The sequence below is a fragment of the Myotis yumanensis genome, unplaced genomic scaffold (genome assembly GCF_028538775.1).
Source record: "Myotis yumanensis isolate MYYU_CA2020_CCGP unplaced genomic scaffold, mMyoYum1.0.hap1 SCAF_3, whole genome shotgun sequence".
Classification (NCBI taxonomy): domain Eukaryota; kingdom Metazoa; phylum Chordata; class Mammalia; order Chiroptera; family Vespertilionidae; genus Myotis; species Myotis yumanensis.
The window spans coordinates 158,300,658-158,328,268 of NW_027223754.1; the positions used below are offsets into that span (position 1 = coordinate 158,300,658).

At 53.4% G+C, this 27,611-nt stretch overlaps 3 protein-coding genes across 5 annotated transcripts; 2 read left to right on the plus strand and 1 right to left on the minus strand.

The window, feature by feature from the left end:
- The first annotated feature begins 2,472 nt into the window (after window positions 1–2,472).
- Window positions 2,473–10,142, plus strand: TAC3 (tachykinin precursor 3). The gene is made up of 7 exons (XM_070407657.1): window positions 2,473–2,591; window positions 3,176–3,287; window positions 6,022–6,118; window positions 6,311–6,340; window positions 6,453–6,506; window positions 6,879–6,953; window positions 9,836–10,142. The coding sequence occupies exons 2-6, from the start codon at window positions 3,180–3,182 to the stop codon at window positions 6,950–6,952; spliced, it is 363 nt and encodes a 120-aa protein (XP_070263758.1). The 5' UTR covers window positions 2,473–2,591; window positions 3,176–3,179; the 3' UTR covers window position 6,953; window positions 9,836–10,142.
- A 5,203-nt stretch (window positions 10,143–15,345) lies between these two features.
- Window positions 15,346–22,836, plus strand: ZBTB39 (zinc finger and BTB domain containing 39). Of its 2 annotated transcripts, none has more exons than XM_070409944.1 (2): window positions 15,346–15,412; window positions 16,804–22,836. In XM_070409944.1, exon 2 carries the CDS (start codon window positions 16,848–16,850, stop codon window positions 18,981–18,983), a length of 2,136 nt encoding a protein of 711 aa, XP_070266045.1. In that variant the 5' UTR covers window positions 15,346–15,412; window positions 16,804–16,847; the 3' UTR covers window positions 18,984–22,836. The 2 variants fall into 2 exon arrangements, with proteins under 2 accessions (XP_070266045.1, XP_070266046.1); XM_070409945.1 differs by having other exon boundaries at window positions 15,356–15,412; window positions 16,394–22,836.
- A 2,005-nt stretch (window positions 22,837–24,841) lies between these two features.
- GPR182 (G protein-coupled receptor 182) lies at window positions 24,842–27,370 on the minus strand. 2 transcript variants are annotated; one of them, XM_070407658.1, is made up of 2 exons: window positions 27,223–27,370; window positions 24,842–26,750 (listed from the first exon to the last, which is right to left on the minus strand). In XM_070407658.1, the coding sequence occupies exons 1-2, from the start codon at window positions 27,366–27,368 to the stop codon at window positions 25,535–25,537; spliced, it is 1,362 nt and encodes a 453-aa protein (XP_070263759.1). In that variant the 5' UTR covers window positions 27,369–27,370; the 3' UTR covers window positions 24,842–25,534. The 2 variants fall into 2 exon arrangements, with proteins under 2 accessions (XP_070263759.1, XP_070263760.1); XM_070407659.1 differs by having other exon boundaries at window positions 24,842–26,865; window positions 27,223–27,303.
- Between the last annotated feature and the right edge of the window lie 241 nt (window positions 27,371–27,611).

Consider the following 27,611-nt stretch of genomic DNA (forward strand, 5'->3'; position numbering starts at 1 on the left):
CTCTGGTGCCGTGTCACATATAGAAATTTTTTGATATTTGCAACCATAGTAAAACAAAGATTTATATTTTTATATTTATTTTGTATATTTAAATGACATTTAACAAAGGAAAATCAACCAAAAAAATGAGTTTGCTTGTCACCTCTGACACACGTCATAGGTTCGCCATCACTGCACTAGAGCGATGGTGTCCACGTTCACCCCTTTGATTAGAAGTTACAGTGATGGGATGTCACATCATCCCATGTATGGGGGGTCTTATCCAAGGGTTAACTGAAACCGCATTGACCAAACAGCAAATTAGTCTTCCCCCTAGACACTGTAGAGCAGGGGTCCTCAAACTATGGCCCGCAGGCCACATGCAAATACAAATACTGTATTTGTTCCCGTTTTGTTTTTTTACTTCAAAATAAGATCTGTGCAGTGTGCATAGGAATTTGTTCATAGTTTTTTTTTTTTAAACTATAGTCCAACCCTCCAACGGTCTGAGGGACAGTGAACTGGCCCCCTGTTTAAAAAGTTTGAGGACCCCTGCTGTAGAGCATGAAAGTCAATGAATGTCAGCCGAGTTTGAAGAAAGAGTTTAAATAAAGAAAAGGGGGGAATTGTGAGAAGAAACAGGTCACCTTTTCTATTCAAAAAGCAGTGTAGACAGCCGCCATTTTGGCCTGCATGACTCGGCAGCCGCCAAGTTGACCTCATGGCTCATAGTTCCCCTGGGGGCCGCCATCTAGGAACAGCAGAGGCCAACCCTCCCCTTGAATCAGCCAATCTCGAAAGACTGGGCACCTGAGCTCCAATCAAGAGCGAGGGACAGGTCACCTGCGTCAGGGATTCTAAGCCGAGCAGACCACCTGCTCAGTGTGCGGTGCTTCCAGACCATGTGTGCACACCCTTCTGCATAGAAGTAAAGATATTTGCCTTGCTGCCTGGCTCCCGAGTATGATTTGTGTTCTACCAGGACCCCTGAATTTGGGGGCTCGCCTTATTTCTAACACAAGAGAGAGGTCTCCACCTGGCCCCCACGCCTTGTCAATTCATATTTCTTGTCTCGTGTTTTCATTTGTGCGTTGGTCGGCCCCTTCTTCAGATCCTGAACCGCCGCCTTAAAAGGTTAGGACACTCCCCAGTCTTAAGATGTAGAAGAGTACAAGGTCCCAAATTGCCAAGTCTCTTGGAGAAGCGGTCACCATGGGGAGGTTTAGCGTGACAAAACCTGAACCTGAGGCTGTTCTCCAGTAGTTGTATGTCCTGGAGCATGTGACTGAACTTTTGGAGCCTCAATTTCCTCATCTGAAAAATGGGAATATTTCCTACTCACATGGGGGTGGTGACGAAAATCAAATGAATTGCTCTGTGCCAACCTTGCAAACATTTAAATCCTGCTCCCATTGTCAATGATGGAAGTGACGAGTGGCTCAGAAGCAGCTTTCGCTTGGCCGCTCCCTGATCTCTATCAGCAGCACCTTTTCTCTCTGGGTCTCCTTTGGATCCTGACCACGACTCTGGCTCTACCTTGGGTGTGAGATAAACAGCATGGGCCATGAACAAGAGCTTGAGAGGTGAGGGGAGAAGGTGCCTGAGCCTCAGGGATACAGATGAGAGTGGGGAAAATGTAACTGCGAGGAAAAAAGAAGCAATTAAGAGACCAAGGCTGGGTTTGGGGCAAGGGCAGGGGAACTGCTCAGCTGTGGTGGTATTCTTCCTTTCTGAGATTAGGAGGTCCAGGAGTTAGAACTCTAGAAGGATGCAACTAAGTCAGGCTAACTCGGGTCAAGAAAGTGTGGGGTGGGTGCCGGAGGGGAGAGGCACGAGGACTGGGGCGGTGGTGGATGGAGCCAGACACCCAGGAGGTCTCTGCATTCAGTAGCAGGAGGAGCACTGACCCTCAGCTGATCTGAGGACCGAGGGGATAGGCCCACTCCAGCTGAGAGGAGAACAGAGGATGAAATGAGGACTCGAGGGGATGCCAGGATCACCTCCCACCCTCAGGGGCCTGCCCCTGGCTGTCCTGGTTTCCTGGGGGTGGAGGGCCAGTGAAACACCCCCTGGAGTTGTTCCGCCTGGCAATCTAATCTGAAGGCTGAAAAGGCAAGGAGCTGGGGGCGTGAGCAAGGAGGAGCAAGAGGCCCTGGGACGACACCTATGGAGTTGGACCCGGCATGCAAATTTTGTGACAAACCACACACCAATATTCCTTAGCATGCCCCCCTGAGGGGCTGTTGGCAAGTGAGCTGCTGGGCAACCCCAGAGCACTGGATAGTTTGTGGTGTGTGTGTGTGTGTGTGTGTGTGTGTGTGTGTGTGTGTGTGGCTGCAGCCTAGACCCTCCTTCCCACCAGCCTCTCCCCTCCCCTCCAGCCATCCTGGGATTGGTGATTCTCGGCCCCTCCCCCGGCTCCCCCAGACCCTCCCAGAGCCTTTATCAGGGAGCCGAGCCCGAGATCCTGCCACATTCCCAGATCCCCTCCACTCTCCGCTTCTCTCTTCACAGCAGCAGCAGCACCAGCTTTGTGGGGAGCAGGGCAGTAATCCCGCCAGCTCCCTGATTCCACTAGACCATCCAGCTGTAGGCTCCACGCTGCTCCACAGGTAGGCACGAGCGGGAGGAGGTGGGAAGGACTGAAGCTGGCACTGAAGGACAGGGGCCAGAGGCAGGAGAAATAAAGGAAGTGGCCGCCTTTGATCCGCCTTTGATCAGGGCACTGGGAAGTGAGAAGGCAGAAAGAAAGGGGTTGAGAGCCAGTGATGTTTGGAGCCTCTGGGTGCGGACTGATTGTTCTGTACAAGAAAGTTTTGCCTAAGTCTAGGGGTTGCCTAGTGCTGGAAAACAGAGTCCAGGACCCCTCCTCCAGCTGAGTAAGGAAACAGACCCCTACACGTCCTATAAATCCATCCTCTTCCTTTGGAGCCTGGAGTCCCGGCACCGTTGCACCGTTGCTCATTGCTGCCAGGTGCACATCCTGGGGAGATATGTCTGATGGGGGAGCAGGGAAACCAAGCCCAGGGGACGTCCCCACTGCTCGGAGATACTCTCCCCAGACCAGGGCTGGGGCAGGGGAGTCGGGGGCTGGGAAGCAGGGTCCAGCTAGGTTGCTGGTGGTGAACGTTTCCCCTCGTTTTATGTCCTCCTCCTCCTCCTCCCACCTTCCCTTCCTGTCTCTCTGCACTCTTAGCACCATGCGGGGCACCCTGCTGTTGGCAGCCAGCCTGGCCCTCTGCCTGGTTCTTGGGGCCGTCTGCGAGGAGTCACAGGAGCAGGTGGTACCCAGGTCAGGCGACAGGAAGGTAAGGTACCCCTCCGGCTGGGCCTGCCTTGGCAGAGTCCTGGGCAACATCATGGGAGCAACAGCTTTGCTGGTTCCAAAAGCTGTAGGGGCAGGTGCGGTGGTGGAGGGGCGGCCGGTGGGTTGGGAGTTACCGGTTTCTGTCAGAGGGCTGGGTTTCCCTGCCTCTCTGGTCAGCTCATGTGCTCACTCTCTTGGGTATGTCTGTAAGGATCTCTGTCCCTCTGCACAGGTTTGACACCTTGTATATAAAAGGTGCCCTACTCATCTGATGGACTGCTGGCTTGGTGATTAGGTGGTACTTCGAGGGGTAGGTGGGGGAGGCCAGGTTGGTCTAAGGTTCCCTGTGGTCCAGTTCAGGTTCAGGGTCTGTTCCTTTGAGGTGTGTGTGTGGGGGGGGGGGGGGCAGGGGGGTGGCAGGGGGGGAGATGGCGCAGGGCGGTGGTGGTGGATGAGGGGATTCTATCTACTCCCTGGAGGTTATGAAACACAGTCAGAATTTCTCCCCCAAATGGTCATTTGTGTGCTATTTTACTGATCAATTATGTGTATTATTTTGTTTTCAAAATTCAAATAAACTCCCTCATCCACCCTGTAACTTCAGGTGCTCCTAAGATCCCAACCTTTCCCTCTCTCCTCTCCTTGACCTCCTCTGGCCTCTGCTTAGTCAGGACAGAAAAATAACAACAAAAACAAGCACAAAACAGGTTAGGCCCTAGTTTCCAAAGCTCTTCCAAGAAAAGGAATAGGACTTGTCAGGATAGGCCTACAAGGGGAGAGCAAGGAGAAAGTCGTTTTAAGGTTTTGAAACGATAGCGATTACATTGGTACAAATGCTTTTACAATGATTATAGGTGGAACTTATTTCAAATTCAGTGTGTGAAGTCTAACTGCCTTTCCAACTCAAGTCTGTTTAGCATCTCATTACAGGAAGTGGGCAGAGTGTGTGAACAATTTGAGGAAAGTGGCTGCCTGGGAAGCTGTGCGCTGAGCAGGGAGAGGTGGTCAGCCTTCCTCCGGCTGTGAGGTGGATCAGGGCACCGTAGGCTGGCAGCCTTGCAGTGGCAGTAGTTGTACCACATTCAAAAGACGAGAACCAGTTCAGCCCCGCAGCTTGGCTCAGTGGTTGAGCGTCAGCCTATGACCCAGGAGGTCACGGTTCGATTCCTGGTCAGGGCACATGATCAGGTTGGGGGCTTGATCCCCAGTGGGGGGTGTTCAGGAGGTGGCCCATCAATGATTCTCTCTCATCATTGATGTTGCTATCTCTCTCTCCCTCTCCCTTCCTCTCTGAAATCAATTTTAAAAAATAAAATGTAATTTAGAAAAAGAACCCGTTAAAAAACAAAAACACATGGAGAATACCAAATATGGGCTGGACACTGTGTCCAGAGCCCTAAGGTCCCAACTCGAGGTCGTCAGAATATCTGGGTATATTCTCCTGAGACAGACTTGCTTCGAGTCCCTGCCCCTCTTCGTCAGTGAGAGAGAGATTGCTGTCCCATCCCTTCTCCTGCAGGTCTGTGAGGACGAGGGAAACTGGGGAGGGAAGAGGGGAGGATAGACGAGTGCCTAGGCAGCTGGGCTGGTGTGTGTGTGTGGGGGGGCATCCTGTGTCAATGTGCTTCTGTGTGTGCTCAGCAGCCCAGGGACACGTGGACTCTGGAGAGGGAGGCACCTCTGAGATTCAAAGTGAGAATCTCCAATCACAATCATTGTCATTGTCTCTGCAGCTAAATAGCTTGGGGTGAGGGGTGTGCCCACCGACCACCTGCTGTGCCCAAGTTACTAAAAATAAATCACCAAGACAATTAAGAGCCCCTGCTTGGAATCTGGGGTTCATCTGCAGGATGGGGGAGAAGTGGTGTCACTCTAAGCATGCTGCCTTCCTGGAGTTCTGAGGCCAGGGCGACAAGGGCGAGGGGAAGAGACCCAGAGGCAGAAACCCATGGGGAGGAAAAGAGATCAAGAGGCAGTGGGAGACACAGGGAGAGGAACATCCACAGACGTCGCATAGAGCGGGGATTTCAGGGTCACAGAGGTGTCCCCAGGGTGGAGTGCCGTCTGTGGCTTGTCACGGAGCACAGAGGACACCTGCTCTGTCTGATGGTCCTTTCCTGTGAGTGGGGGGGGGGGGGGGGGGGTCATGGAGGGCAACCCCATCCTTGCTCACCCAGGGGGACAACCCCATCCTTGGGCAAACCAGTTCCTGATGTGCCAGGGAGCAAAGAACCAAGGGCCCTTCTCACTGAGGGGTGGCAGGAGCCGGGGCAAGGCCCAGGGAGAGGCTCACAGCCTGAGCGGGCCACTGTCTCGGTTTTCCTCAGATCACTCACCTGGAGCAGCAAAAGCCACACCCCAGGAAGGCCTTCAGTAGGCCAACAGGGGTGGTCCGTCTACAGGGATGCCCAGTGGGGCCCCTTCTCCAGGGCGTCTCAAACCTTGCTATGCACAGGAGTCACCTGGAGCCTGGTTAAAATGCAGCTTCTATCGCAGCAGGCCTGGGTAGGACTGAGATTGTGCATCTCTAACACCTTCCCCTGCGGGAATGTGGCCAACAGACCACAGACTTTGAGAGCCTGCTTCTCTTCCGTCCTAATCAGAGGAAATCCTGAAAGAAACGAGGTGTCGGGCTCAGCTGTGATTGACACAAGAAAAGTCTGTGTCTTGTGGGAAGAGAGTGAGTGGACTGGGTGTGCGCCTCCTGCCTCAGCCCTGTTTCTCTCCCCTGGAAGGTCCCGAGTCTCGAACACCTGCTCAATGCGATCACTAGCCACAACTCAGCCTCCGTGGTGGATGAATTGATCAAAGTTTTGAGCCAGGCTAGAAAGGGTAGGAAGCAGCCTAGGGAGAGGGATGTGGGGGGGCGGGGGTGAGGTGGGGGGCAGGATTCCGGGGGTTAAGTCGGCCTGGGAGACCCCTTCAGGTGGGAGGAGACTGGCTTAGTGAAGAATGGAGAGTTGTGAGCTGAAGCCCCCTCCTCACCACTTTCCAGATCCCACACCCTTGTCCTTGTGTTCACAGATCCCAAGAAACGGTCCTTCCTCCAGAAGCGTGAGTAGCCTCTTCTCCCTCCCTGTCTCTGCCAACCCCTTGCCCAGAGCTCCGAGGGCATGGGGCCCAGTGACCGGTGGTCACTGGGGACAACGCTGGCCCTTTCCTGCAGGTGACATGCACGACTTCTTCGTGGGCCTCATGGGCAAGAGGAACACCCAGCCAGGTAAACGCGTGGCAGGGTTCAGGGGACTGGCCAGGACATGCAGGAGTCAAAAGCCTCATATTCGTCCTCAGAGGGAAAGACAAGACTTCTCTTAGCTACGGTGGGGGTTCCCGGGCCCTTTCTACCCAGTCCGCTTGGAGCCGCAGTGCAGTGTTCCCTGGGAGACCTTTATAATACCATGGTCCTGCTGCAGCAGCGGGGGTGGGCTGGGGAGGCTCTGCTTCCGCCCCATCGCCCACACCGAGCATGGGGCACGCCGCTGCTCCCCAGCTGTGTCTTCCAGGGTGCCCTTCATAGCCAGCCCTCCCTTGTTGTTCAGGGTGAAGGCCACATCCAGAAAGATCCCCCCTAACGACAGTTTTCTTCACCCAGGCACGCCTACTGATGTGAACCAAGAGAGCGCCCCTCGCTCCGGCAGCCTCCAGTACCCGTCCCACGTGGAATGAGGTGAGGAGTGCTGGGTGCGGGGAGGAGCGGGACTGTGTGCATGCAGGCTGCCGGAGAGGCATTGCCTCTGATGCTACAGGCATTGCTACTCATAGATTTGCCCTAAAATACACTGCCAGTGCCCAGCACACTGTCAAACACACCAACACTTAGAGGCACGTGCTTGTCCGAGACACCACACCACACACACACACACACACACACACCACACACACACACCCAACACACACACACACACACACCACACACACACACACACACCACACACACACACAGCACACACCACACACACACACACACCACACACACACACACCACACACACACACACACACCACACACACACCACACACCACACACACACACACACCACACACACACACACACACCACACACACACACACACACCACACACACACACACCACACACCACACACACCACACACCACACACACACACACACCACACACACACACACACACCACACACACACCACACACCACACACACACACACACACCACACACACACACACACACACCACACACACACACACACCACACACACACACACACACCACACACACACACCACACACACACACCACACACACACACCACACACACACACACACCACACACACACACACACACCACACACACACACCACACACCACACACCACACACACCACACACACACACACACACCACACACACACACACACCACACATATACACACACACACACACACACACACACACACGGCCCTCTTTTTCATCTCATCTCTGTCCCCTGGTGCTTTTCTGATGGACAACTTCTGTTGTTTAGATTCTGTTCTCTCCTGATCTGTGCAAAAGATGGAGAGGTCGCCACCCGATAATTACAATTTCCACATCCAATTCACAGGTGAAGCGATTTGCCCCCCAGGCAGGCTGAACCGTTCGGGTTATTCAGAATCTCCACTTACAGGGCCCAGTGTGGAGTACTACTCAAGAGTGATGTAGGGAGAAATGCAGGGAACTCCGGAAATCTAGTGGGGAGGGGCTGGAAGCTGTATCGTAGTCGCTCTGTGTCCTGTAATGGGTAAGGGCGTGGCCTGAGTTTGAATCCCTGCTCTACCACTCACTAGTTGTGTTCCCGGGGCCAAGTTCCATAACCTGCTGTGCCTCATCTTCCCCGCCTGAAAGACGGGGTGAGGACAGCCCGTGGTGGAGCTGTGGGCGTGAAGTGTTCAGGATGGTGCCGGGCACAGCTCTGTGTAGGGTTTGTTATGCCTGTTGGGCCTGGGAGGTGCGGGCAATGTCCTGGTGCTCCCCCTGCTGCTCCAGTCTGTCTGCCTAGGGCGGTCTGCGCGGAACCCAGGCCTGAGTGGGCTGAGCTCTCTCACTTGGTGTGCAAGCGTGAGTCCCCTGGGAAGTGTCTAGTCAAAACACAGAGCCTGCCGCCTGGACACCCTCTTCCCACGCCCAGCAATAGCAGCTCAACTGCTGCGCTGGCTCCACAGACAGAGGAGGTGGGGGGAGAATGAACTCCGTGACCACAGGGAGTCGGTGGCCCCTCTGCCGGCGTGCCTGTCACCCACACTCATTGGTCTCAAGGGAGACACGGGCCCAGGAGCTGGCTCTCGCTTCAACTGCCTGTGCATGACTCCCTGGGCCCAGAGACGAGGTCCGCCCCCCTCCAAGTCAGTGCTGGGTGAGAGGGCGCAAAGAGCCATAATAATCGTAACTCACTGATTACATGGTACTGACCGTATCATTTTGCTCTCATTAGACGGTTATTTCAATTCTGCCGACAGCCAGATAATTACACGGGCAACTATATCTGGATGACATACTCTCCCCCAGCGTGATGCATCAGCCATAAAGATAATTACAGTGCAATTTTTGCCATAGTATTTTATACAAATAGCAGAAACAAGTGCATTGTGGAAATCTACTTTTACTGCTTGCTGTTGAGCACAGGCTCTTTCAGAGGGACCAGGCTCATAATTGCGCCTTCATAATCTCACCATGGACGGAGCATTCTCTACCGCACGGTGCCGGGAAGAAGAGGACACACGGTCCCTGGTGGCTGCCATTTAAAGGGATTAGATGAAATGAATCAGCAAAGATCATTGTACCATCTGATTTCATTCATGTGAAACTGCTCAGAAAGGAAGTGGTCTCTGGGCCTGTCCTTGCCAGGGAGCGGGAGTGGGGGGGAGGGGGGGGGGGCGGGTGCTGGAAAGAGGAGTAGCATTAGCACCATGGCTGCGTGTATGCCTGGCTCGTGGGGATGCTAGGATAATATAATCTTCATTTCTGTCGCTATATTTAAAAATATGTATTTTTTATTGATTTCAGAAAGGAAGGGAGAGGGAGAGATAGAAATATCAATCTTGAGAGGCTCATTGATTGGCTGCCTCCTACCCTTGAACGAAATGGAACCCGGGACCCTTCAGTCCACAGGCCAACGCTCTAGCCACTAAGCCAGTGGTTCTCAACCTTCTGGCCCCTTAAATACAGTTCCTCATGTTGTGACCCAACCATAAAATTATTTTCGTTGCTACTTCATAACTGTAATGTTGCTACTGTTATGAATCGTAATGTAAATATCTGATATGCCGGATGGTCTTAGGCGACCCCTGTGAAAGGGTCTTTCGACCCCCAAAGGGGTCGCGACCCACAGGTTGAGAACCGCTGCACTAAGCCAAACCGGCTAGGGCTGTCGCTACATTTTTTATGGGAGCCTCCCTAGCCCACGAGCACAGGTGTTTACAAGTCGCCTCAGAAATGCACAGCTGGAAAAGGCCAAGCACCTGCAGCTGGAGAGTCCGGTCTCCAGTTCACAGGCTGAGGACAGCTGTGCTAAGACTTCTGTTCTCTCTCCTTCCCCCTTACAGATGCCCCGCCCCTTCTCCCTCCTCTGCTCCCCCAGCAGGTGGTTGGTGGGAGTGTTTCCAGACAGAAGATGTGATTTCACCTTTTGGTCCTTGGCACTCCATCTCTGTCCTCCTGGCTGCATCGCGAATCCCCCGTCACCCCCTCGGATCCCCAGGTGCACGATCCCCGATTTCCCTTCTCTTCCCAGCCTGTGCTCTTCTCGTGCTGAGACTGCCCCATCCCTTTACCCAGCGCTGATGTAGACAGTGCGCGGTGACCCCCAGTTCCCGCCGGCATTGACTGCAGACTCCCCCGGCTCCCTCAACAATAAAGGACGTCTGCCTATGACCAGATGGATGTATTTGTTTGGTTGGTGGATCGGTGTGTTTTTTTTTCTCTTCCTTAACTCTTCCAACCACATCATACATACCTACATATGGACATCTGATTTGCACGTACACAAATATATCTAACTAGAGTTCTCTTTATTTTGTACACAGCAATTTTCCCGACAATGCCTTACTCAGTGTTTCATACAATTAGCATCAGGAGATTATTTAGTGATGGAAAGCATAGATAAGTGGATTTGGAAGATGGTTTCTTGCACTCGACGAATTTCACAAACTAGCTTCAGATAAAGAAAAACACATATTCTGAAGCGCTTCATCTGAATTTCTAGGATGGGGCTGGGCGACACTGACCTCTGAATTTGACTCTACTTAGAGGAGGGAGGGGGGATCAAGGCCGTGCGAAGACCTGGCCCCCGAGGAGGAGGAGGCATCGAGCGCCCTATCATTCTTCTGCCCCCAAATGTCAAGCATGGGCCCTGCGGCAGGTGGTGGGGGTGAGATGTGACCAGACGCAGAGTTCACAGTGTTAAGTGGCCACCTTAGCTGTTATAGAGGGAAACATTTATTTCAGGCTCTTCTACAATGCTACTGTCACCAGCCTGTAGCTAGTCTAGTCGTCCACAGTATGTGTAAGGCATTGAAATGAGGTGTATGTGGGTGTCTTTTGTTAATCTGTTCTTCTAACGATCACAGCCCCCGGGTCCCAAGGGGCTCCTGTGCCCTAATGAAACAGCCTGGGGAGTCCCCAGGCGCCCTAGTTTAGCCTGGAGCAAGGGCCCTGGCCACGCCCCTGAACTACCCTGATTCAAGTCCACATTCAGCTCTCGCAGGGCAGCTCGGGGAGAGGGCCATGGAGCCAGAGGCCACGCCCTGCGGCCCCTTCACCCCATGAAAGTCCTCCCTTTCCAGAGCCCGGCTGGGCACTTTGGACCCATGGCTGCACTGTAGGGCTGGGCAGGAGGAAGAGCCCACCTCAGTGTCTTTGGCGTCAGGTTTATTGCTAGAGGTCAAAGAATGGCCTCACCCCAGATCCTCAAGCCTTTCTTCCGCGAGTCATCTTGCTGGCTTCTCAGAATCATCTACCCAGAGGGTTTAATTGTTTGCAGGCTGGGGACTTTGTGTGGGTCATGGCAGCTTCAGGAGTTGGTTCTGCTCACACGTGAGAGTCTGACGTGTGCTGAGATGACAAGCGCTTTGCCAACAGGAGCAAAAATGTAGGAAGACTGCTCTCTGGTGGCAGTACTGGAAAACATTGCCGTGCTGGGGATCCCAGGAAAAAGACACCTTTTATTTATTTAATTTATTTATTTACATATTTTTAAAATATCTTCTTATTGATTTCAAAGAGGAAGGTAGAGCCCTAACCGGTTTGGCTCAGTGGAGAGAGTGTCGGCCTGCGGACTGAAGGGTCCCAGGTTCGATTCTGGTCAAGGGCATGTACCTTGGTTGCAGGCACATCCCCAGTCGGGGGCATGCAGGAGGCAGCTGACGGATGGTTTCTCTCTCATCGATGTTTCTCTCTATCCCTCTCCCTTCCTCTCTGTAAAAAATCAGTGAAAATATATTTTAAAAAAAACAAACCAAGAGGAAGGTAGAGAGAGAGAGAGAGAAAGAGAGAGAGAGAGAGAGAGAGACACATTAATGATGACAGAGAATCATTGATCAGCTACCTCTTGTACGACCCACACTGGGGACTGAGCCCACAACCCAGGCGTGTGCTCTGACTGGGAATCGAACCATGACTTTCTGGTTCATAAATCACTGAGCCAGACTGGCCGAGCTGGAGACACATTTTAAATCAGATTCCTGTTTTGTGCTTGGAGAATTCGTGAAGTAATCCTGGCCCTCATCCTCCTGTAGTAAAGAGGTTGATGCCCCAAAATACCTGGTCAACAAGACTTCGCAGCCCTTCTCCGTGTCATGTAGCTTAGTGCCTGGGGGCTGTTGTGACTGCGTGGTGATGCACTTTTAAAAGACTTCAGTACTAAAAGGTTCCGAACCCCATTCCAGCCTGTGTGGAGGTTTTCCTATACCAACAAGCCATGCCCTGACACTAGCTACCCAGGGATGATGTCAGATTCCATGAGTTGAGGGCTTATTCTGACAAGACTGCCCCCAACTTCAGATGACAATCCAGGCCCAGGTTGTCGCCGATGCTTCTGACTGATCAGCTACAGATTGGAGTTTCAGTTAATTTGCTGGAGCAGCTCACAGACTCAGGAAACCCATTTGCTCACTAGATGACCAGTTTATTATAAAAGGAAATCACTCAGGAATAGCCAGTGGAAGAGGTGCGTAGGGCAAGGCATGGGGAAAGGGGCACAGAGCTTCTATGCTCTCTCTGAACTCTCTTCTCCGGGACCTCCAAGTGTTCACTAACCCGTGAGCTCTCTGAACTTGCGTTTTTTATGGAGACTTCATGACATAGTTTCCACGTAAGAAACATCCAAACCTATGAGAATTTTTATGAGCTTATTTGAGCCAAACTGACAATTTCTGGGAAGCAAAATATCAACGGTTGAGAAAATGCTCCAAGAATGACAATTTTGTACCTTATTTTTATACAGTACAATCAAAGGAGGAGGCATAAGGAGGGTTATATGAAATTTGCTGATGATAGATTAGGGAGGTGAGAGAAAGCAAAGCCGGGAAAATGGATACAAACTAAAATGAAGAGACAAAGAAAGCAAAGATGGGGAGAGGTGGTGGTGGTGGGGGGGGAATCTCTGACATTGGATACAAACTAAATGAAGAGACAAATACTCCTTTTACACTAGAGGGTACAGGATCGTTAATAAGTAACTTTTACAGCACATAGAGATTGTATTCGGGAGAGCAAGGTAACAATGAGGGGTTCTGTGGTCTGTGTTCTGGTGGGAGATTGTCTGGGAAAAGGGGTCTGGGAAAAGGGGATTCGTCTGACATTCCAAAGGTATGTTATCATAGATGCAAAAAAGGCATAGGTTCAGGTAAGGCAAAGATTGACCTTTGTCAAGAAAGATACTGGCCTAGGACATGACTGACCTCCATGAGTCACGTTTAGCTAGCAGGTTTATTTATTTATTTATTTATTTATTATTATAATTATTATTATTATAGCAAAGGTGGAAATTTATTGAAGAACAAGTACAGATTCCCACGTGGGGAGGGGGAAGAGTCCCCTAGCTGGCAAGTTTTAATTGCAGACCATCCTATGTGGTTCCTGTAAGTCTCTGAGTTTGAAAGGCCCACCATTCAGGCCTCCCCTGAGCTTGTCAGGTTTAGTATGTGACCCCTTTTCGTCAGTGAGGGATAGAAAGAAATAAAATGAAGTCGCTATAGTTAAGTCTGCTAAATTACTAAAATCAAGTAGGTTGAAGCATGAGGAAATGATTCTATCCTTGTTTTAACTAGCCTGGGAACTTAAAGTTTTGAAATTCCAGTTCTTCATCAATGCCTGGATACACACCCAACCTCCAAATAAGTCTCTGATTGCCCGGAAAAGACCAAGGATAGAATATTCCTGTATCCAGCCCACCTGGCATCCATTAGCCAGACCACTGCGCCATCTCAAGGATTACCGTCTTGGACCAATGCAGAGGCTCAGAATATCAGACTGATTCTTCTCAAGAATGTACTTTAAAAAAAAAAAAAACACACCAAAAAAAACACTGCAATCTTTTAAAAAATATATATTTTTTTTATTGATTTCAGAGAGGAAGGGAGAGCTAGAGAGAGCTAGAAACATCAATGATGAGAGAGAATCTTGGATTGGCTACCTCCTGCATGCCCCCTACTGGGGATCAAGCCTGAAACCCAGGCATATGCTTGATGGGAAATGGCACCATGACCTCCTGGTTCCATTGGGTTCACACTCAACCACTGAGCCACCCAGAGAGGGCGAGTGGGCTGTTTTTGGGCAAGGTCACCTTCCTCTGGGGGCCCGGCATTGGCCTATCAGGCAAATTACCTCACTAGTGCTGACCAGGAAATTCCAGACTGACTGGTTAAGATTACATTCCTGGGAGAGGCTGAAACTGCAATTAGGTTAGTTATTGCTGAAACGGCAATTGGTTTGTTAATGTGCATTTAGCACAAGGGACTCCATTTGGGGCCAGCTCTCTCTCTCTCTCTCTCTCTCTCTCTCTCTCTCTCTCTCTCTCCAGGTTATTAAAGTAGTTGGTTGGAAAGGCTAAACAGGCCCAAGTCTCTTGCAAGCCTTGCGGCCCAGTGTCTCAGAGTCTTGCCGGAGGTTTGGAGTCCGGTGGCTGTCTGATGTTCCACTTCAGGGCACTTGGTGGGGGCCTCATGTGTCAGTCTCCAGCTGAGCCCCTGGCAGAACTGTTTGGTCCTGCCTGCCCCCTAACTACAAGAACAGGTTGTAGTTTATTTGAGCTGATGATAGAGATTTTGCATCCCCTTCCTAATAAATATTTCGTGTTTGGCAGCATTTAGGAGAATGTTTGCTTTCATTATAACCTACCACCAGTTAGTAAGATTGCGGGAAAGGGGACACAAACGAGCTGATGATGATCGCTGAACAGCCACACCGGCTTAGATCAGCTGTTACCGTCCTGTGTGCTCCTCTCTCCCCATCCGTCCGTCCGTCCATCCTTCCATCCAGGAATCACGGAGCCCTCCCTGTGCCTGCGTGGGGGTTTGCGCCCGGCTGCCTATCACCGCAGGGAGATAGGAGAGAGGCTGGAACTGCAGGGCCTGGAGCCCGAGGAGCTCCTGCGTCCTGGGGAGGGAGAGCCGGGGGACAGGGTGGGCGACCAGAGCGTGGACAGGAGCTTGGAGTTGGGATCGGGACCAGCGGGAGGAGGGAGCGGTCCTCCGCCTGGCGGATCGGCGCTTCAGAAAAGCCGAAACCGAGGTGGGGTGGCGGGAAACGCCCCAAAACTGCTAGCGGGGGCCGGCCGGCTGTCCCAGCGCCGCGCGGGGGTGGAGGCGGCGCCGAGCGGGGGTCCCGGGCCGCGCGGGGGCCCCCTCCAGGCTTGGCGGCTGGGAGACCCGCACACCTCGCTCCCGGTCCCGCCTGGGCGGGGCGCTGCGACCGAGCGGCGGGGGGCGCTGCCTCCTCCGGGACGGCGGGGGGCGCTGCGGGCCGGGCGGCGGGGGCGGCCCGGGCCGGCGCGGCGAGCGGCGCGGCGGATGGAGAGTCTGGCCGCGGCCGGCGGCGCCGCCTCCTCGTCGGGCCGGGCACGGCGGGCCGGGGCCTTTGTGTGAGGCGGCGGCGGCGATGGTGCTGGGGCCCCGCGGAGCCGGGTAAGCGCGGCCGGGCCGAGGGTTGCCCTCGCCGGGGCCCGACCCCCGCCCTGGCCTTCCTCGCTCTCGGCGGGCGCCCTCCTGCCCGCTCCCCTCGCCGGCGCGCGCCCGCCCCGCCGCCCCGCCGCCCGTCCCTGGCCTCCGGCGGCCCCGCGCCCCGCGCACCCCCGCCCCTCCGGAGTCGCCGGGGAATCGCGGCTCTTCGGGGAGGGAGGGACCGAGGTGCCGGCTGCCCCGCAAACGGAGTGCCCCGGCCCGATCCAATGCCCCTTCTCCCGGATTCGGCCTCCGGAGGGGAGACCGGCGCCCCGGATGGTGGAGGTGCCTCCTCGGAAGTTCTGAACCTGCCCCCGCCGACCCCCACTCGGGCTGCCCAGCGCCCCGACCCGCTGCCGGCCGAGTGTGGCCGCCAGGGCCTGGGAGATGCTTGGCTGGCACCCAGACAATGCCCGGAGCGCCCGGCGAAAGTTGGGAGTTAGTGGAGTGTGCGGGTGGAGAAGGGGCTGCGCGCGGACAGGAGCCAGCAGACCGGGGCCCCCTCCCTCGGGATGCAGGCTCCCGGGGAAAGGTGTGTCGAGCAGGTCTTGGACCTGCACAGTGAGATGTTTTCTCATGGCAGCAAGTAAATCCCTTAGTTCTTGTCAACATGAGTAGGAAACCTGGAGAGGGTGGTGGAAAGGCAGGCAGCATATTTAAGATGCCACAGTTGCGTTCTGCTTTGCTTGACTCCTTTGGGTTCTGTCGCATTTTAACTTCATCCACAGCTGACAAGGAATGTGGCAGATCAGTATCTGAATGGCTCTGGGTTATGGAGAGGAGCGAGCAGGCAGGTAGTACAGGTAGGGAGAGAGAGGAACTGAAGAGCGAGCAAGAGATTTACTTAGGGACTGAAAGGACACGTAATGTTAGAAAACCAAAAGGTGGAGGGAGCATCCTCAGCAGCGAAAGGAGCGTTGCTAACTGTTCAAATTTCATGTGCAGGACATTTGACGTCGTAAGGGAAGAGAACATGCGTAATGAGGCAGGACAGCATGTGTTTAGGAGGAAACTCATTGGAGCCAGCTGCTCTGGTCATGAAGTGTAAGATTGTGTCTGAGCGGATACCTCTAGCTACAGCCTCTCTTACTGACTCTTAAAGACCAAGCTATCAGATTTGTTTCAGTGGTTTTGGCTTTTGTCATACAGCTCTGTATTTGGGTCTATGCAGGGAGAGGGGTGATCGTTCTGTCATGTTTCCTTGCTCTCAGCAGAATGGAGCAGCTCCCCATGTCTGTTCACTCTGCTCCCACCTGAGGCTTTAGAAACACCCCGACTGGTAGTGGTTTCTCCTGCAGAGACCCCGCCTGCAGGGATGCGTTTGGCCACCCATCTTTTCCCTTTGCTGTCCACAGATTAACCGTGCTGATAAGGAGGCAACTTCACAGGAGCTGCTAAGATGGGCATGAGGATCAAACTACAAAGCACCAACCACCCCAACAACCTGCTGAAGGAACTCAACAAGTGCCGGCTCTCGGAGACCATGTGCGATGTCACCATCGTGGTGGGGAGCCGCTCCTTCCCGGCCCACAAGGCTGTGCTGGCCTGCGCAGCTGGCTACTTCCAGAACCTCTTCCTGAATACTGGGCTCGATGCCGCCAGGACCTATGTGGTGGACTTTATCACTCCCGCCAACTTCGAGAAGATTCTGAGCTTCGTCTACACGTCTGAGCTCTTCACAGACCTGATCAACGTTGGGGTGATCTACGAGGTAGCTGAGCGTCTGGGTATGGAGGACCTCCTCCGGGCCTGCCACTCCACCTTCCCTGACCTGGAGAGCACTGCCGTGGCCAAGTCCCTGACCAGCACCAGTGAGAGCCACTCGGGCACCCTGAGTTGTAGCTCAGCAGAACCTGCCCATCCCCTTGGAGATCTCCGGGGTGGCGGGGAGCACTTCGGTCCTGATAGAAACTATGTTTTACCTAGTGATGCTGGAGGAAGCTATAAAGATGAAGAGAGAAATGTTACCGGTGACTCTAACCATAGCCTGCCCCTGCCACAGCAGCCACTGCCGCCAAAGACGGAAGACCATGATAATCCTGCTCCTTTCACATCTGTACCTAATGTGGTGACCCAGCCAGCCGTAGGCACTGCCAGCATGGGCATCCAAACCAGCACAAGCTCCTGCCAGCCATACAAGCTTCAGAGCAATGGAGACTTCAGTAAAAACAGCTTCTTCCCCTCGGACAATGCGATAGACATCACCACTGGGACCAACTCCTGTCTGAGCAATAGCGACCACTCCAAAGACCCAGGCTTTGAGCAGATGGATGACCTCCAGCTGGAGGACCTGGGGGATGACGACTTGCAGTTTGAAGACCCCACCGAGGAGATCGGCACAGCTGAGGAGGTGATTGAGTTGAGCGATGACAGTGAGGATGAGCTGACTTTTGGAGACAATGACAACCGAGAGAATAAGGCCATGCCCTGCCAGGTGTGCAAGAAAGTTCTAGAGCCCAACATTCAGCTGATCCGACAGCATGCTCGGGACCACGTGGACCTGCTGACAGGCAACTGCAAGGTATGCGAGACCCACTTCCAGGACCGAAACTCCCGGGTGACCCATGTCCTGTCTCACATCGGGATTTTCCTCTTCTCCTGCGACATGTGTGAAACTAAGTTCTTTACCCAGTGGCAGCTGACGCTCCACCGACGGGATGGAATATTTGAGAACAACATCATTGTCCACCCCAATGACCCCCTGCCGGGGAAGCTGGGCTTGTTTTCAGGGGCAGCCTCCGCAGAATTGAAATGCGCTGCCTGCGGGAAGGCACTGGCCAAAGATTTCCACGTGGTCCGGGGCCACATCCTAGACCATCTGACCTTGAAGGGCCAGGCCTGCAGCGTCTGTGACCAGCGCCACCTCAACCTCTGCAGCCTCATGTGGCACATGCTCTCCCATCTCGGCATTTCGGTCTTCTCCTGCTCTGTCTGTGCGAACAGCTTTGTGGACTGGCATCTCCTAGAGAAGCACATGGCTGTGCACCAAAGCCTGGAAGACACCCTCTTCCGCTGCCACTTGTGTAGCCAGAGCTTCAAGTCGGAGGCTGCCTATCGCTACCATGTCAGCCAGCACAAATGCAGCAGCGGCCTTGACCCCCGGCCTGGCTTTGGGCTGCAGCACCCAGCTCTCCCGAAGCGGAAGCTGCCAGCGGAGGAGTTCCTGAGTGAGGAGCTGGCTTTACAGGGCCAACCTGGGAACAGCAAGTATAGCTGCAAGGTCTGTGGCAAAAGATTTGCCCACACAAGTGAGTTCAACTACCACCGGCGGATCCACACGGGCGAGAAGCCGTACCAGTGCAAGGTGTGCCACAAGTTCTTCCGAGGCCGCTCGACCATCAAGTGCCACCTGAAGACGCACTCAGGGGCCCTCATGTACCGCTGCACAGTCTGTGGCCACTACAGCTCCACCCTGAACCTCATGAGCAAGCACGTGGGTGTGCACAAAGGCAGCCTCCCGCCCGACTTCACCATTGAGCAGACCTTCATGTACATTATCCATTCCAAAGAGGCGGAGAAGAGCCCGGACAGCTGACTGGGTCCCACCAGAGCCAAGGGGAGCTCCCAGGTGGCAGCCAGGACATTGACTTTCTAGTGGCTGTTCATCCCACCCTAGCCGAAGTTACAGTTTTGCCTTGCTGGGAATTCTGTTCTGTCTTGCGTTTAAAGAAGAAAAAAAGAATAGCACATGAGCTGTTACTGTTTTAGAGAAGCAGCGGCCCTATCATGTTTACCTCCTGACCTGTTCTCGCCCATGAAGGGCTGTGTTTTTTATTCTTTTGAGGCTGGTCTTGGGATCTCGTCAGGCAGTTGGTGTCAGCTAGATCCCCTTCCCCAGCCTCTCGAGTTTTATGCTGCTAAGAAACCCAACCAACAGCCTCACTGAAGAGAGGAGGTGGAGAGAGTTGTCACTGTGGGTATAATGCCAGACCTCCATCGGGGACAACCAGCTGTGAGAGAGTTTGGCGGTGTGGTCGTTTAGAAAAGACTAGTCAGCAGGGCAGCTCACCTCAGGTTCCCTTCCCGGCCCTCAGCAGGGAAAAGGCAACAGGGATAGAGGTGCCTGTTGTTCCACGCCTCTAATCTGCTGACTGGACAGTAAGATCTTTTGGAAGCTAGATCCAAACTGGGGACTAAGCTTTCTATTTAGATCAGAAAGCTTTGGGATGAATCCTGGCCAGGGCCACCAGAAAAGGTCCTGCAGGGCCACCAGAAGTGGCAGCCTGGACGGACAGGAAGGGAGCTTTCTCTTTTCTCCTCAATTCCAAAGAAACATGATTTCATGGAGTGGTGGCCCAGGACATCAGGCCTTCCCTGTGGGGCAAAGAGGACAGGGAGCCATTTGATACAGTCAGTCACCTGTCATCTGGCCACCTCCATCAACCGTGAATTTTCTGTTGGAGAAGTGGGGTTGTCTCTGACAGCAGCAGCATTGCCTTAATTTATATCCGTCTCTCGCCTAGAAGTGTGTTTGACCTGTAGTGTAGATGAGAAGACCCCGTGAGGTGGAGTGATGGACTGGAAGCCCTTCAGGATTAAAGGGACCGACGACTGGTGGTGTGTAGCGGGATGCCTCTCTGTCCCGGGTGGGTAACCTGTTTTGTGCAACTGGGCAGGAGCTCTGGCAGCTGACTTTTGACCTGCTGGAATTTATCCTGATCTGTCTTTGCGTTGCCGCCAGTGGGCGCTATTGGCTGACAGCTCGGTCAGGCCCTCCCTCGGTAGCTGGGAAACATTTCTGCCCAGCCCTGGGGGCTTTGTTGTTAGTTGGCTTTTGAGGGGGCCCAGCCCAAAGAAGGCTTGAATGAGAGGGCCCTGATCTCACGTACTCATTGGCTCACCTCAGTACACACTACCTCACCTGCTCGGGCCAGCGCTGGGAGTCCCTGAGCTAGGCCCTGACACTGCTCCTGGTGGGACTCGGCAGCACCCCGGGCTGTTTCACAAGCAAGTGGTTTTGATGAACTCACAAAGCCTTTTTGGACGTTAATATTTATTTATTTTTATGTTTGTATGCATATTACCCAGCATCTCTTTTGGATAAGAGACTTCAGGAAAATGAGTTTCTCCCCAGCAAGGAGCCATGTCCAGGGGAGTATCCTGGCCAGAGGTTTGGGAAATAGGCTAGAACTGGGGGAGAACGTTTCAAGCCTTTAAACAGGGCAAATTCTTTTTGTTCTCCCCAGATAGGCTCTTACAGAATATACCCAGGGAACCCTTTAGGCAATTGATGTAAGTCCTAGAAAGTTGGGGCTTGTTAAATTCCTAGGCCTTTCCTCCTCCTCCTCCCATCCTGTAATGGAGTAGGTTGGGGACCGGGCTGAGGGGACCAAGTCACATGAAGGACCTTTTTGCACATTTTCTCATCCCTCCTAAACTCGGAAAGCTGTATTGAGACATAGAGGCAAACCAGAGCTTCATCTTTGGTGCACCTGCTGCCTCTCTCCCCAGCCCTAAACTTACACAGCCTCCGACTTGGAGTGCATGGCTCTCTGCTGGGGTGACCACTACATGAAGGGACTTGTACACATGGCCACTTTTCACCATCTAACCCAACTTGTGAATCTTCCCTGGGGACATTCCTGTCAGGAAAGCAGTGCTGAGACTCTTCATCTCTGACTAGCTTCTCCTTTTCCCACACTGACCTATAGAAATTTAAGGAGGAATGTCTGTAAAAGACTACCGTCGCGTTTGCTAAGCTTTTCAAGCCTGAGCGATCCCTCCCAGACTGTTGGTGAGGACTGGTTTCTGAATGGCCAGGTTTGAGGGAGCTGGTACTGGAACCCAGCGAGTATGCTGGGCAAACCCTTTTCCTTAGCAGAGGGCGTCATGGATGCTGGGTAGTCTGTATACTTAACCTGAAACTGTGAAGTATTCCCTTTTTGCCAGTAAACCAAAAAGCAAATCCTTGAAACTTTGCCCCTGAAACACTAAACAAAAAACTGCACCCCGGGATCCTCCCGAGGCCAAGTGGTTGGTCAGGGCAGCCCACTTGGTTGCAGTCAGACATGTAGCAGGGTCAGTAGCTCATGAGGCTCAATGACCAAACCCTGTTTCTCCACATGTCCCCTGTGTTCGCACCCAACCCTCCCTCTGTTCGGTCATGTTTGCCGCCCCTGCCTCTAGCTCACCCTTTCCTGAGCTGTTTTACTTGAAACACTATAGTGTGGCAAAGGGCACTCTAGGATACCTAGTGGAAGGTATTGATTTTATTTTGAGTTTTTTATTTTTTCAATCTGATTTTGTCACGCCCTCTGCCCTGGAACTCAGTTTAGCACTGTCTCCTGCTGTATCGTTCTGAGGTTCAGTTTGACCCTCGAATGTCATTTCTTCTCCCTTTTCCTCCTTTTTCTTGTTCTGTACTCCTGACTGGCTACATAATTGGCAAAGCCCTTTATTTAAAAATCACGTCTAAGAATTCCAAGATGGCAATTGTGGAGCATGAAACCAAGCGTGAGGCTGTTCTCAGCTGTTTCCTAGGGGAGGAGGGTAGCCCTTGGATGGCACACTGGGATGAAGAGCAGAGGCTGCTGTGGCCAGAGGAGGGGGTCATCATCCCGCTCTCCTGTGACCCGCTGCCCCACTGGCAAGCTCCGCTGTACCCTCATATTGGGTCCTAAATTTTAAGACTCCGTGGGGTATATAGTTCATGGCTCATTGGGAAGAAAGGGGGTGGGAGTGGGGCTCTGGCCCAGGTGACCCCTAAGGACCAGAAAATGGGTAAAAGTTCTTTTTGCCTTCTCTTCTGACCTGTCAGCTCTCTTTGTCTCCAGGACAAGCCTTTGGGCTTCAATACCTTCTCCCAGTGAGGTTTTGCTACTGATGATTTTTCTTCCTCTTCTGGCCTCCTGCTGTGCCCTGTTTTCCCAGACTACTCTATGTGGAAATGAGTTTAAATCCCACTATAGATGGACACCGAGTTTATTGCCATGGGAGTAGGCTGTGTGGAGAAGTCTGTGCCCATATGGGAGTCGCTACACCTCCCTTTTCCTAACCCTGCACTGAATGAGTGAGGAAGTAGGGCACACAGCATTCATTTCAATGTGGTTATCATCGTAAAGTTGACATCAGGATGAAAATGGAATTGTTTGGATTTCAGTATTTTTTTAACACCCTTCTTTTGTCCAGTCCACCCTCCCCTCCCTCTTCTACTAGCTAAAGTCTCTTACGAAATGGAGAACAGTTGATGTGTAACTTCTTCCATTAAATTAATAAGTACTGACCTCCTAATATTTAAGTGTTTACTATCTATTGCTGTAAAGTTTTGTATATTTTGTAAACTTTTTTTCCCAAATAGTAGATGTCTAAAATCGTTGTACATCTGATTCTTTTATATTCCATTGTTCGGCACAAAGTGTGGTTTTTATTTAGAATAAAAAAAAGGAAATTGGAAATGGGAGTTCTTTTCCTGTTTACTGTGATCATGCTCATCCCTGGAGTTGGGGAGATCTGGACAGCCACCCGCTGAGTCTCAGTATTCTGCTCAGCAGATTTAAGCAGCACCTTTTCCTTCCCTGTAGCTGGAATTCCCCAGGGTTAACTTGTTGACTGGTCTTTTGTTTGTTTTTCAAATCGATTTTTATTGATTTCAGAGAGGAAGGGAGAGGGAGAGAAAGAGAGAGATAGAAACATCAGTGATGAAAGAGAATCACGGATTGGCTGCCTCCTACACACCCCTTACCAGGCACTGAGCTCACACCCAGACATGTGCCCTTGACCGGAATCGAATCCAGGATCCTTCAGCCCACAGGCCGATGCTCTATCCACTTAGCCAGACTGGCTAGGGCTTGACCGATTTTTAGTGGAAAATTAAGTCAGTGACCCAACTTCTTCAGGGAGAACATCCCTGAGGGGATCCTCTGGCCCAGAAAGTGAAGTGGAACTCAGCCAATGTCTAGTTGGACTTGAAAATTGGCCATAAGTTGTCTTGCCAGTGCCATCTAATTCATGTGACGCGGTATGTTGGAGTGGAGAGAGGAAGGTCTAACAGAGGAGGCAGAGGTTTGGCATAATTCCTGAGGTTGATAACAAATGTACCCCGACAGGGAAGGGTGTGATGTGGTCCATTGGGTCTCAGCACACTGCCTGGCCCTGGCCCCTGTCACTGCTCAGTAAATGCTGAGCTGAGCAGCCTTGCTGCAGTCAGCATAGCCTGTTCCCTCTCCTCCCAAGGCCCTGAGGAGATATGCTGCCAGGGAGATAACTGGTTGCCAGAGTGAAACCCGTGAGAAGAGCACAACCTCGGGGAAGTGGACTCGGGTCGCCTGGGACATGACAGATAGAAAATTGGGGTTTTTTTAGGAAACTTCTGGAGCCCGAGTCCGGGGAGGCAGTGATATGGGCATCAGATGCTGGCATGGCTTTTACGTGGGCATAAGGGAAGAAAGTGCTTTTACTGTGTTGTCTGCGCTGCTAGGCTAAGCCCTGACTGCAACCCCAGGTTACACCCTGGACTCCTGGGTAGAAAGCCTTCAGCTCTGTGCCACTGAGCAGTGGTTGGTAGCTTAAGAGCCTTACAGGTTGGGCCCAGTGAGCAGGGGGCTTATAGATACAGATTCCCCCCTGCTTCTGACACACAGGCACACACCATTGGACACATGTTGATGCATCTGCTGAGCGCAGTTTCAGATTTCTGGAAGCAGAGGAGGCAGCGCGCCAGGTCAGTAACTTATTCCAAGTTAAACATTCCAGACACAGCACCGGACAGGACAGAGGTCTCGGCGGTTGTGTCCCTGGGCCCTCCAGTCTCCACCGCAGGATTGAGAGACCAAGGACCTGGAACGAGTGGACTTGAACCTGCTGTTAGGCTTTGCCTCAGTCAGAGTTCATGGGCATGGTCCTAGTTTCCCAAACTGACAGCCTTTCCAGAAGACCTGCTTGTTACCAAGAGCAGTGGTCACCAACCGGTGGTCTGTGGACCACTGGTGGTCCGTGAGGTCCGAAAGGTTGGCGACTGCTGACCAAGAGGACTTCTCGTCCTATCTGTAGACAAGTGTTACTAGAAGTAAGTTGCTGGACAGATAAATCATGAAAAGACTAGGCGTGGGAGAAAGAAGTGTAAGGATGGGAACTGACAGAAGAATACAGAACCCTGCCCTGTGGCCGAATTGGGAAATTTCCGCTGCCTGTCCTGCGCAGGGACCAGAGGCTGAGGGACAGCGCATCTGTCAGTGCTTGCAGCTGGCTGTCCCAGGGTCTGCTCCCAGAATGGATGTCTCTTGTTATTTTCTACGGTCTGGGGAAAAAGGGAGGGGACAGGGGTGGATTTTGGATAGCATCTTGTTTAGATCCGAAATGTCCTAGTTCCAAAGCTGGGAGGAGGTGGGCTAGCTATGAGAGCTGTGACCCTGGGGAAGCTCCTCTGCTCAGGGAGGGGGGTGGGGGTGGGGGTGGGGCGCAGGATGGACAAGCGAGGGGAGAGTGTCAGCAAGGAAATGGAGAACTTCCTGGATGGTGGAAGGGGTGGAGGACCATCCTGCCAGCCCAGCTGCGAGGTGCCTGTGCAGACCTCGGCTTCACCCCACCCGCCTCCCCACTCCCTCCACTATCACAGCACTGAGGATGCACTGCCCGGAAACGTCCTGCTGAGAACTTCTGGTTCCGTGGCCTCTGGCCTCTTGTCCCCACAGCCTGCGCGGTGCACGGTGCGTGGTGCGCTGGGAGATCAGCAAGCACACACATGCAAAGGAAAGTTTTGAGAGGTTCCTGCAGAGCTCACTCTTCCGGCCAGGGTGATTTCTGCAACGCGTGTCCTTTCTGCTGAGCGTCGGTTTAGCCTTAGCTCCTTCCCCACTCACAGCGGCAAGTGCAGACTTTTAGAGATCGAGTCATGGCTGTCTCTATTATTTATTTCACCCTTTTTCCTGTGCGTCTGTCTTAGACACAAGGACTGAGACAAATAAGACCACACCAAGGACCCATTCTTTATCCCTCTCTACCCCTTCTCCCTCTCCCCACCTCAAGGTGTAAGATAGACTCCAAGTCGACCATGAGTGCTTTGACCCTTTTCCCTGGCCCCCCTCCCCCCCAATCTCTCACCTCCACCTCCAGCTTTCTACTTCATGAGGGAGGAGAGTGAAACCCACCTCAGCTGGCTGTAAGAGACCCAGGAGCGGAGATGGGTGAGGGATTTGGTGCCTGGAAGTGCAGGCTGGGGTGGTGGGGGCCCGCTGCAGTGAGCTCGGTGCCCTCCTTGGTGATGATGATGGAATGCTGCGTGGAGGAGGAGGAAGACGAGGCACGTCTGCCCGCCCTGGGCTGGGCCTTGGGAAGGTAATGGACCACAGCACTCAGCAGCCGGTCCCGGAAGTTCGGGCTGAGGAAGTTGTAAAGGATGGGGTTGAGGACGCAGTGGAGCATGGAGAAGCAGTCAATGACATCATAGAAGAAGTAGAGCAGGTGGGTCAGGTAGCAGTGGAGGTAGATGTGGGTCCCGTGCAGTGAGAGCAGCAGCAGGCTCACATGGTAGGGCAGCCAGCAGACGACAAAGACGGCTATGTAGGCGCACACCAGCAGGCAGTGGCGCCGGCTCTCAGGCCGTCCTGCCCGCTTAAGCCGCCAGGCCGTCAGCACATTGAAGACTGTGATGAGAGGGAAGGGCAGCAGGAAACCCAGGATGGTGGTGGACAGGGTCACGGCCATGGCCCATGTGCTGTAGGTTTCAAAAGGTGCCAGGAAGAGGCACATGGGCTCGGAGCTCTCCACCAGCTGAATGTGGACCACCTCGGGCAGCGGAATGGTGGCCGCGAGCACCCAGACGCCCGCACACACCGCCCGCCGCACTCGGTGCTGGTGGCGCTGCCAGGAGGGAGAGGCGCTGGTGAGGGTGACGTAGCGGTCGATGCTGAGGCACACCAGGAAGAAGATGCTGCTGTACATGTTGGCAAAGTAGAAGTAGTGGGTGAAGCGGCAGGAGAAGCTGCCCCAGAGCCAGGTGTAGTCCAGCGTGACCTCCAGCATCCACACGGGCAGAGACAGGATGATGCCCAGGTCCGCGATGGCCATGTTGAGGACGTAGAGTCTCAGCAGCCCCGCCCGGCCCGAGCCGCGCCAGTTGACACAGATCACCAGGAGGTTCTCCACCAGCCCGACCACGAAGATGGCCAGGTAGAGGACGAAGAGGGCCACGCGCTTGGTGCTCTCGCTGAGCTCCACGTGGCACTCGGGCAGAGAGTGGTTGAAGAAGTAGAACAGGTCAGTCCAGTTGTGGATCTCTCCACGGTCACTGGCAGGCCCTGCAGTGACCCCGATGGGGGGCCCGGACTCCATGCTGGCCGTGACTGACATCAGAACCAGCAGGTGCCTGGTGGGGAGAAGAGCGTGCTGGAGGAGAAAGGAGACTTGGAGAACAGCTCTGTGTCCCGTCCCCCAGGCCACAGGGCACCGGGACCAGGAGGCTTTGGGGAAAGATCCTGGGTCTGAAGAGGCAAGAAAGGGAAGGTGAACATTCAAACTGTGAGTAAATAGCACACAACTTACTTCTCAGCTTTGACCCAAGAGCAGAGATACTTTGCTAAGGGGCCTCCGTGGTGGGAGAGACCAGATCTCTGCCCAGCCTGCCAGGCCCACCCTTCTCCAGCCTCAGGTGGGCTGGCTGGCTCTGACCTCCACTCACACCCTCCTCAGGAGGCTCTTGCTCTGTCTTGTCCTGTGGGCTTTGGATGCAGCTCTCTCTCTCTCTCTCTCTCTTTCTCTCTCTCATCTGTGGATCATGCAGGAAAGACAGTTATCTCCAAGCCCCATTCCCTTATCCCCTGAGAGAGGGCAGCACTCACCTGAGTTTCCTGGGGGACACCTCCGGTCCTGGAGGCAGAGGGTCTGGACTGTCGGGGAGCTGCGAGGAGGCTGGAGGGACAGTGGCCTTGCAGTTGGCTTTGCTTCGGGCTTCAGGCTGCCCTTCTCGTCCGTCCGGAAGCAGCATCACTGGCCGAGGCTCTGTGGGAAAGGACCGGGGTTTTTCCTGCCTTCCCCCAATCCAGTGAGAGGGGAAGTCGCAGCAGAAGACCCAGTGTGCCAGGGGTGGGGAGGAGTCAGGCTGCAAGCATTAAAATGCAGATCCTCACTCACTAACGGTGGGGATTTACCTCTTTTAGAAAAACAAATAAGATTCCTTTATTTATTTAGTTAGCTTTGTAAATCCTCACCCGAGGATATTTTCCCATTT

Excerpts from the sequence above, each read along its gene's own strand:
- TAC3 (XM_070407657.1), top strand. The coding sequence starts at position 3,180 with ATGCGGGGCACCCTGCTGTTGGCAGCCAGCCTGGCCCTCTGCCTGGTT. Across the intron at positions 6,119-6,310 it reads TTTGAGCCAGGCTAGAAAGG|ATCCCAAGAAACGGTCCTTC; the intron begins GTAGGAAGCAGC and ends TTGTGTTCACAG. Across the intron at positions 6,341-6,452 it reads ACGGTCCTTCCTCCAGAAGC|GTGACATGCACGACTTCTTC; the intron begins GTGAGTAGCCTC and ends CCTTTCCTGCAG.
- ZBTB39 (XM_070409944.1), top strand. The coding sequence starts at position 16,848 with ATGGGCATGAGGATCAAACTACAAAGCACCAACCACCCCAACAACCTG.
- GPR182 (XM_070407658.1), bottom strand. The coding sequence starts at position 27,368 with ATGCTGCTTCCGGACGGACGAGAAGGGCAGCCTGAAGCCCGAAGCAAA. Across the intron at positions 26,751-27,222 it reads GTGTCCCCCAGGAAACTCAG|GCACCTGCTGGTTCTGATGT; the intron begins GTGAGTGCTGCC and ends TCTCCCCACCAG.